We start from the raw sequence: 10,153 nt of genomic DNA, 5'->3' as shown, positions 1-10,153 counted from the left end.
AATCAAGCACCAGGAGGGGGGGGTGAAATGGAAGGTTAAATGTAGGTTTTTACATGGGAAAAAGAGGACACAGCAAGGCAAACCTGGATTTTTAAAAGCAGTAAAGCAATGAGCGCACGCAAGCCTCCTAAAGTTAAAAGGCAAGCCTCCACACACACAGACCCCCCAACTCCAAACCTCGTGGCTCTTCCCTGTGATGACTGTGATGACTCCCAGCTGATGACTCTCGGCGAGACGGAGTGGAAAGAGGCTGAGGAGAGGGCTGGCGCTGCAATTTGAACTTGGCTGACCACACCCCCCAGCGGCACCCGATTGGGTGCCGGTTGGTGGGAGGAGCGCCAGCCAGGGAACAGAAAGGCAGGGGGCTGAGCCCCCTGCTGTGGGCGGTGCTCAGGCTCCCGTCCACAACCACTCCCCTCTCTTTCAGGGAGGAGAGTCTTTGTGAAGCTGAGGCTCCAATACTTTGGCCACCTCATGAGAAGAGACGACTCCCTGTAAAAGACTCTGATGTTGGGAAAGATTGAAGGCACAAGGAGAGGGGTACGACAGAGGACGAGATGGTTGGACAGTGTTCTCGAAGCTACAAACATGAGTCTGACCAAACTGCGGGAGGCAGTGGAAGACAGAAGTGCCTGGCGTGCTCTGGTCCATGGGGTCACGAAGAGTCGGACATGACTAAACAACAACAAATGTATGATTGTTTCCCTCAAAGCAAATAAGTCAATTTCAACTATGGGAATTTGGAGTCTAGAAAAAATTGTTAAGGGGAGCAGCTGAACTTATATTTCCAACTATTATACTGTAAACACAGAGAAAAACACAAAATACAGCAGATGACAGGTTTCTCATTTCTTTAATTTTTCTTCCTTATTAGCTGTTCCCTATTGTTCAGCTCAGGCCTCAGAATGATTATGTAACATTTGGGGAAGAAGATGCAACCCAGCAACCCACCACCGGAGGCTAAGATGGAGAAGATCTCCACAGCTACCATGTATTTTCCCTTGGTGCTCAGGTAGGAGGGAATAAAGGACAGCCAAACACTGCAGAAGACCAACATGCTGAAGGTGATAAACTTGGCTTCATTGAAACTGTCTGGTAACTTCCTGGCAAGGAAAGCCACAGCAAAACTTACAGTGGCCAGGCAGCTCATGTAGATGAGGACACAGTAAAACATGGCCACAGACCCTTCATTACATTCTAGTATAATTTCTTCAGTCATTGAGTGCATGTCCACATCTGGGTATGGGGGAGAGGTTGCCAGCCACACAGTACATATGCCTACTTGAACAATGGAGCAGGAAAGGAGAATGGAGTGGCCTAGTCCTTTCCCCACCCATTTCCTCATCCTGGATTCTGGTTTTGTAGCCATGAAGGCCAAAACCACCGTGAAGGTTTTTGCCAGGACACAAGAAACAGCGGTTGAGAAGATGATGCCAAAAGCTGTTTGTCGGAGGAGGCAGGTCACCTTCTCAGGTCGGCCAATGAAGAGCAATGCACAAAGGAAGCAGAGCAGGATAGAGATGAGGAGAGTGTAGGTGAGGTTTCGGTTGTTTGCAATGACAATGGGTGTGTCATGGTGTTTTATAAATGTACCTAGTACCAGAGCTGTGATCAGGGAAAGGAAAAGAGAGAAACAGGCTAAACTGATGCCCAAAGGTTCTTCATACGACAAGAAGCTTATATCCTTGGGTAGACATGCATCCTGGTTCTTGCTTGGATAGTCTTTGTCTGGGCATTTATGACAGTCTTTCATATCTGGTGGGAAAAAATATATATTAGGTCATATATTTTAGCTTGCTGAAATGTTTACTTTCTGTCTGAGAAGAAAAGAGCTCTCTTTAAATCAAGCACATGTTTAGTACTGCCTGATGCTCTGTAATGTGGTATTGTTGCAATCTAAGCTTTCTCTATGTCATAGATATGCCAATAAACCACATGAGACCGTGAGGGGAAAAGTACAGTGGTACCTCAGGTTACATACGCTTCAGGTTACATGCGCTTCAAGTTACAGACTCTGCTAATCCAGAAATAGTGCTTCAGGTTATGTACCGTATTTTGCTCCCCATACGACGCACCGGCCCATAGGACGCACCTATTTTTTTTGGGGGGGGGGAAATAAAGAAAAAAAATATATTTCCCCCCCAGGTGTGGGGCTGGAAGAACCAGGTCAGGGAACAGCGGGAAGGTGCGCTCCGCTTCCCTGCTGTCCCCCGAGCTTGTGGGGCTGGCAATGGGGAGAAGTGCGCTGAGCCCGGGACTGAAGGCAGCTCTGCGCAGCCATTGGGACCTGCAGAGTTGCGCTGAGCCGGGGACTGCAGGCAGCTCTGTGCGGCCATCGGGAGCCGGGCGGGACTCCACGCCCCGCTCCCGATGACTGCGCAGAGCTGCGCTGAGCCCGGGACTGCAGGCAGCTCTGAACGGCCATTTCAGTTTAGTGAAATGTTTACTTTCTGTCTGAGAGGAAAAGACCTCTGTTTAAATCAAAGCACATGTTTAGTACCGTCTTATGCTATGTAATGTGATATTGTTGCAATCTAAGCTTTCTCTATGTCATGGATATGGCACTAAACCACATGAGACCTTGAGGGGGAAAGTACAGTGCTACCTCGGGTTACATACGCTTCAGGTTACACACGCTTCAGGTTACAGACTCCGCTAACCCAAAAATAATAACTCGTGTTAAGAACTTTCCTTCAGGATAAGAACAGAAATCGCAAGGCTGCGGAGTGGCGGCAGCAGAAGGCCCCATTAGCTAAACTCGTGCTTCAGGTTAAGAACAGTTTCAGGTTAAGAACGGACCTCCGGAACGAATTAAGTATGTAACCACAGGTACCACTGTGGTCCAAAATATTTAATTCTGCACAGAAGGTTCAACTGGGGATAACTAACCTAACTAACCTAAAACAACTAAATGTCACACAAAGGGTTCAAAACAGTTTTATACGTTTGGCACAACTTCTACACATTTCATTTAGTTTAAATTTCCTATCCAATTGAACCGCTTTGTTTCCCTCACCCCATTTCCTCTTAAGGCACTTTGTTGTCTCCTTATGATTGGTCCAAATTACAAACAGTGTGAGCATGCATACTGACTCCCAGTTTAAACAAAGGAGCTTCCTCGTGGTCTGCTAAAATTGTAGTGCAGGATTAGTTTCCACAGCAGTATTTTATTTCACTCTAGTTACCGTGAATAGTCTGACCACAGTCCAAGCATGCTCAGTATGTCAAAACATTATATGTTTAATTACTGCCATATTCTTGAATTTAATTGGTTCAGAGCTATGTGGTCCTGTAAGTGCCACAGCCAGTGCCGTTGCCATCTGAATGTTTATTCACACTAGCCAGGGTGCAGCCTGTGTAAGTCAGAAGGAGTGGCAAGGCCCCCTCTAGATATGCTCAGGACACAAGGCAGAAACGTGCAAAGAGAAAGGCATGCTTGGCAAATCCACATCATGATCAACTCTCATCCAGAAACCAATATCCCCACTATGGAAGGACATGTGGAATTTGCCTCCAGAATTTGCCTCCAAAGTCACTTACAGACTCATTGTTAAAACTGTGTTTATGGAAGAAAATCTTACTCGGCTATGAGTAATCTAAGAAGCAGAACTGGGATCATTTGCGGTCAGGCCCCCAACCTTGTCCCCCCCCCCCCAGCGTGGGCGGAGTAATGCCATCATGGCAGGATGGCACCACAATCACCCCGGCTTCTTGACCAATCATTTTTCTGTGGGGTGATGGTGGGGGGATATAAAAGCTGCAGCGTGAGGCGTGTCAGGAACCTGCTTCACACTGCTGAACACCCAATCACCCTCCCTTTATTTTATGTGTTCTCTGGCCTTAATTTGGACTTTGGTTGGTCACCTGTTTTGGGCGGGGAGCCAGGTAGGAATCTTTGCTTTTGGCAGATTGGCAATGGCCACTTGTCTTTCGCCTACCTATTAGCAATTGTCACAACTTTGTAAGGTTTGGCGGTTAGGCATTGGCTCATTGATTTGTGGGGGAGGGGAAGTCAGCCATCTCCTGCCCCTCCATTGACCAAGGGTATTCTCTTAAAGGAATCCAGGGCCTGGTTTATCCTTACTGACTTCCTGCAAAAGGGGCAGGAGTCTGATATGGTCTGCTGCCAATTCCTATGCCAATACCACTCACATTTCTGTAATCAATATATTGTGGCCTAAAATTTTGCCCAATAACCTTAAACCAAAATTATGTGTCAGTGTGAATTTTATTCTAACAAGGGGCTGGTTTGGCGACCTTGCTAAAGAAGAAGAAGAAGAAGAAGAAGAAGAAGAAGAAGAAGAAGAAGAAGAAGAAGAAGTGCTTTGAACCACATACCATCGAACTACTCTGAATGCATGGTGTCAGAGCTGGCTCCGGGTCCCAGCTCACCAAGGACCAACGCTAGCCGGTAGTACAGTATCAAAGTCTTTATTGAAGAATAGTCTCCATTTACAAGTCTCAGCGTCCCAGCTCTACGTCTGAGCTTTAGACCGGCGAAGCTCTATCTGGATCTCCGCCCCCTGTGCACCAGCTTAAAACTCTAATCTTACTCCACCTCCTCCTTCTCTCTTTTCCTCTGGGTCTTACTACCCCCCGGGGTCTCTTCCCTCCTGGACTCTTCTGACGCAGAGCTGGACCCCTCTGACTCCTCCCCCTCTCTTCGGCGTGCTTTAGGACCTGGCTCCTTACCCGGGCTGCCCACCTTGCCGCCCCTCCTGTACATTTGAACTTGGGCGCGCCGCGCGTTTAACTTTCCTGATGACCGTTTCCTCGCTCCCTGACGAGGGTGTGGCCACTCCTGCCTCACGCTCTCCCTCTGCCTGCGCGCTCCCTGATCCCGATGCCTTGGACTCCTCCCCCCTACTGCACTCTGGGGGGGAAGCTGGTCCGGATTTCCAGCTGTTACTCTCTGAGTCCTCTCTGGCCCCTTCTTCCCGAGGTGTCCCCCTTGCCCTGACCATGGGGGCCCCTTTCTGTGAATCCTCCGAGTCACTGGAGAGACTCAGAGACCTCGGACTACTGTCGTCGCTGACATTTCCTTCTGACTCCTCCCCCTCGCTCTCCGTTTCCTGCCTCTCCAGTGACTCTTCTCCTGAACCCCTGACATCCATCCCCCCCTCGAAGCCCCCCCTTCCCCCCTCCCCTTCCTCCGGCGGGGGTGCCGGGTGCTCCATCGTTGTGGGGGTAAATGGTGGATACAGTTCGTCCCCCGTGGCGTTCATCCAGTTAGATAAATCCGGCTCGTCCTCCGTGTCTTCGCCGACCTCGTTCTCCTCTGCTTCCATCTCTGTGCCGCCATGCTCGAACCCCACGTCCTCCCCCATCACGTCCATGTCCCTCTCACCCTCGTTCCCCTCTGGGTCCGTTGCCCGCCAAGGGCCCCTCAGCCACCTCTCCTCTCCTCGATTGTCCCACCAAAACGAGCGGTCTGAGGCAAACCCCGAGGGCGAGCCCTCCGGTGAACGTGTTTCTAATGCTGGTTCTTCGTCCGATGTGAATCCCTGGAACGTGCTGGTAGAAAGCGTGGGTGTGAAAAGCCAGTCGTCGAAATACTCGGCTGGCATGGGCCTGTGTGGGAACAAGGCATGAAACTCCTCTTTGAGGAGAGGCTCGTCCAGGGCATAGTCCGGCACCCAACTGTTGGCGCTGGCCGGGGTACCTTCCCGTGCGAGAAAATATTCTACTCCCTCTTCCCCCCATCTCGAGTCCAAAATCTCTGTGACCTGGTTGATGGGTTCTCTTCTTGGCGACTCCCTCCTTGGGGGGGCCTCCCTATACGGGTCTGGTGCCGTGCCCTGCGCCTGAAATCGGTGAGGTGCTTTGTAGGGCGTTAGCACCGACCTATGGAATACTGGGTGCATTCTGGATCCTTCCGGAAGTGTCAACCGGAAGGCCACCGGATTGATCTGTGCTTCAACTCGGTAAGGTCCTAGTTGCTTATGTCCGAGTTTCTTCTTAGCTAAGGATCTGGTCGGCACTGCGTGGGCCGCTAACCACACCCAGTCTCCCACCTGTATGTCTTCACCAACCCTCCTGTGCTTGTCAGCCTGCAGTTTGTATGCGTGCTTTGCAAGCTCTAATTGCCTCCTAAGCTGCTCTTGAACTTCCTGCAATTCCGCCGCCAAGACTTCCGCTGCCTGTGGCTCCCCCTCCCCCAGTTTCTCTAATCCCGGGAAGGTTCTGGGATGCCTCCCGTTGTTGGCGAAGAACGGCGTCACCCCTGTGGACACGTGCTTCGTGTTGTTGTAAGCGAACTCAGCGAGCGGCAGGTAGTCCACCCATGTCGTCGGCTGTTGATTTGCATAGCATCTCAGGTACTGCTGCATGATGGCGTTGACGCGCTCCGCTTGTCCGTTGGTCTGCGGGTGTCTCGCCGACGCTAGGTTGATCTTGACGTTCAGGAAACCCATCAGCTTCTGCCAGAAGCTCGAAATGAACTGGCGCCCCCTGTCGGACAAGATAGACCGTGGCAGTCCGTGCACCCTGAAGACGTGGTCTATGAACAGTTTGGCGGTCTGTTCTGCCGTGGCCACCTTCGCGCACGGAATGAAGTGGGCCATTTTAGTGAACATGTCCACCACCACTAGCACTGCCGTTTTACCCCTCGAGCTGGGTAAATCCGTGACAAAGTCCAGTGCCACCCTCTCCCACGGTTCGCTCGGGGTCTGCAGCGGTTCGAGCAGTCCTGCCGGAGGTTTGTGCACTGACTTGGCCCTTTGGCACGTGTCGCACCTCGAGACGTACTCCGCGACTTCGCCCCTCATCTTGGGCCACCAGAAATCTCTGGCAACGAGTTCCGCCGTCTTCTCCTTGCCGAAGTGCCCGGCGGTTGGCGCGTCGTGCAACTGCTGCAGTACTTTCGCGCGGAGCTCATCTCCCGGTACATAGAGTGCTCCTCTGCGGATGAGCAATCCGTCCCGTATTTGGAACTCGTCGTTTTTCACCGTGCCCTTGCGCACCTCCTCCATCTTGGCTAGAGCGAAGGAGTCCTCCTGCAGTGCTCGACGGACCGCCTCCAGGTCCACGGTTGCGGAAGCGCACGCCCACGCTTTCTGGGCGAAAATGTGCTTGGCCGCTGCTGGCGCCGCTTCTTCGAGGTATTGCGGCTTTCTGGACAGTGCATCTGCCATGATGTTGTTGTCGCCTGGGATGTATTCTATGCTGAAGTCGAAATCCGCAAAGAACTCCGCCCATCTGATGTGCCGCTGGTTCAGAAACCGTGCCGTGCGCCAGTACTCCAAGTTCTTATGATCCGTGCGAACCTGCACTGTGTGTTTGGCCCCGATGAGGAAGTGCCGCCACGCCTTGAATGCTGCATGAATGGCCAGCAACTCCCTGTCCCAGATGGTGTAGTTCTGCTCTGACTTGCTGAGCTTCCTAGAGTAGAAGGCACACGGTCTCCAGTCCCCATGCGGGTCCTCCTGCAACAGTACGGCGCCCACGGCTCTGTCTGAGGCGTCCGTCTCAACCCTCAGCGGTTTGCTGGGATTCACATGCAGTAGCTGCCCTTCGGACGAGAAGAGACGCTTGAGGTTCTGGAAGGACTGCTCCGCTTGCTCCGTCCAGATGAACTTCTTCTTCTTGGAGCTGAGCGTGTCGGTAATGGCCGCTGTCTGCATCGCGAACCCCTTGATGAACTTGCGGTAAAAGTTGGCGAACCCCACAAACCGCTGGACCTCCTTCCGATTGCGCGGGCTCTTCCAATCCAACACCGCGCGAACCTTGGCGCTGTCCATGGCGAGCCCCTTGTCCGACAGCTTGTAGCCCAGGAAATCCACCTCCTTCCTGTCGAACTGGCACTTCTCCAGCTTTGCGTATAGCCGATGCTCCTGCAGTCGCTGCAGAACCTCCTTGACGTCCCCCTCGTGGGTCTCCTCAGATTCTGAGAATATCAGGATGTCGTCTAAGAAGCAGACGCATTTCTTGTAGAGAAGACCCGCCAGGACGTGATGCATGAACGCTTGAAAACAGTGGGCGCCATTTTGTAAACCGAAGGGCATAACTCTATATTCATACGTGCCCAGGGGCGTGAACATGGCAGTCTTCCACTCGTCCCCCTCCCGAATGCGGATCAGGTTGTACGCCCCTCTCAGATCCAACTTTGTAAAAACGCGTCCTTTCCGCACCGTTGCCAGAAGGTCATCTATTTTGGGCATTGGAAAGGCTGTGGGCTTGGTCTTTGAATTTAAGAGCCTAAAATCCACTACAAGTCTTTTTTGGGGCGTGTCCTTTTTCTTCACAAAGAATACAGGACTGCCCCCCGCTGCTTTCGACTCCCGGATGAAACCGCGCTTTAAGTTGAGGTCTATGAACTCCTTGAGCTCCTGCAGCTCGTCTTCAGACATGGAATACAGTTTCCCGGCTGGCAGCGTCGCCCCTGGCAGGAGGTCAATCTGGCAGTCATAGGGCCTGTGGGGAGGCAGCTTGTCCGCTTCCTTCTCGCAGAAAACCTCCAAAAACGCTGCGTACTTGCGTGGCACTGCTTGCAGCGTGCTCAATTGTAGCTGCGTGTCTTCCCCTCCTTCTTCTTGGCTACGAAGAATGCAATGTTCCGCGCAATAGGAGGAACCGAAGGTCAATTGGCGTTGGTACCACGCCAATGCTGGACTGTGCCTGTGCAGCCAACTCATGCCCAAGACTACCGGCGTGCCTGACAGTTTGGTGACGTTGAAGCTGATGACCTCTTGGTGATTTCCAATCCGCATCACCATTGGTTGCGTTTGTTGCACCACCTGCCCCCCTAGCAAGTCCCTGCCATCCACTGTGACAACCTTCAGGGGCAGTGTGGCTGGCAGCAGTGGTATATTGTGCTGCTGAATAAAATCCAGTCCTATAAAGTCGGCGTTGCTGCCGGAGTCAATGGTGATCGGCACTTCCAGAGTGCTTCCGTTGGGCAGTTGGAGAGACGCTGTAAGCTGCACCACTGGTTTGGGAGGGAGGGGGTCTGTGGGCTGCAAAATCTCTGGGGATTGCTTCATTGATTTGTCTGGCTGGACCCCAGTACTTCTTCCTCCAGCCAGACTCTGTCGTTTCCCTGCTGCGTTGCTTCTGTCACTGTTGCCGATGCTGCAGTGTGCTTGTGGAGCCTCTGGGGACACTCTTTCGCCATGTGTTGAGCACTGTCGCAGATGTAGCACTTCCTGTTCCCTCTAGGAGGCTTCGTCTTGACTGCTCCCGGCGTCAGGGCTCTGGTAGCTGACTGAGCCCTGGCACCTCCGAGCTCCATCGGTTCCTCTCCCCCTCCCTGCGAGGGCGTGGACTGCGCACGCGCTGCTTCTTTGGGATAGAAGGGAGGTGCTCTGGCTGGTGCCCTTCCCCAACGTCCTTCTTCTCTGTTGCAAGGACGTTCCTCCAGATGCACCCCGATCTCCAGAGCCCTCTGGACCACTTCCTGGGTGCTCCTTGGCCTCTCCCCCCTTCCAATCTCGGCTTTTACTTCTGTATTCAAGCCCTCCCAAAAGAGATCTCTCACTGGCGCAGACGCTTTGTCCCATCCCAGTGCATGAACCAGTCCAAAGAAACGCGTATGGTACTGACGCACGCTGGCTTTGCCTTGCTTAAGTCCATGTATGTCTCTCCTGGCAATATCAACGTCTATCTTTGATAAAAAACACGAGTCCATAGCTTTAATGAAAGCCTTCGCGTCTTGGAGCGCCGGATCATTGTCCCTCCATAAATTTCTTAGCCACGTTTTGGCTTCACCATGCAAATGGGATAGGATAAACCCCACTTTCTCTCTTTCATCTCTAAAGTCTTTGTCAAGCAGATCCAGCGCAAACAACAGGTCTGCTCTAAAGTTGGGGTACTGCTGTAAACTCCCGTCAAAATGGGATACAAGGCTGCCTCCCCTCTTTCCCAATCCAATGCCCTCTGCTTTGGATCCAGGTGGCCCCTGTTTGGAAATCACGTCCAATCTTACTTGGAGATCCCGGTAGGCGCTACTCATTTCCTCCTCTCTTTTTCTGGATGCAATTACCTCCGTGCTGAGTCGTGTCACAGCTTCTTGCAGGGCTGATATCTGCTCTTCCGTCGTCATCTTGCCTGAGTTTTGTGAGCTCTGGGAGCACCCCTCCTCTGCCCTCGCTGCGTCAACTCACGTGGCGAGGTTCTTGGTGCCAAAACTTTAAAAATTGAGATAGAGCTTACTGTC

The 10,153-nt window shown here is 52.3% G+C and overlaps 1 protein-coding gene across 1 annotated transcript in view; it reads right to left on the bottom strand.

Annotated features, from left to right (window-relative positions):
- Positions 1-853: 853 nt before the first annotated feature.
- The window catches only part of LOC310662605 (vomeronasal type-2 receptor 26-like), a gene marked incomplete at its 3' end in the record, with an annotated part of 11,212 nt that continues 1,912 nt past the window's right edge, over positions 854-10,153 (bottom strand). Inside the window, exons 3-4 of the mRNA XM_083409550.1 lie at positions 2,292-2,454; positions 854-1,755 (exon numbers count right to left, since the gene is read on the bottom strand). Coding sequence (XP_083265676.1) covers positions 854-1,755; positions 2,292-2,454 — 1,065 coding nt within the window. The remainder of the gene's footprint in view (positions 1,756-2,291; positions 2,455-10,153) is intronic.

The sequence above is a fragment of the Podarcis tiliguerta genome, assembly GCF_965153285.1.
Source record: "Podarcis tiliguerta genome assembly, chromosome: 13".
In the NCBI taxonomy this organism is placed as follows: domain Eukaryota; kingdom Metazoa; phylum Chordata; class Lepidosauria; order Squamata; family Lacertidae; genus Podarcis; species Podarcis tiliguerta.
This window is presented reverse-complemented; position numbering and strand designations above follow the sequence as displayed.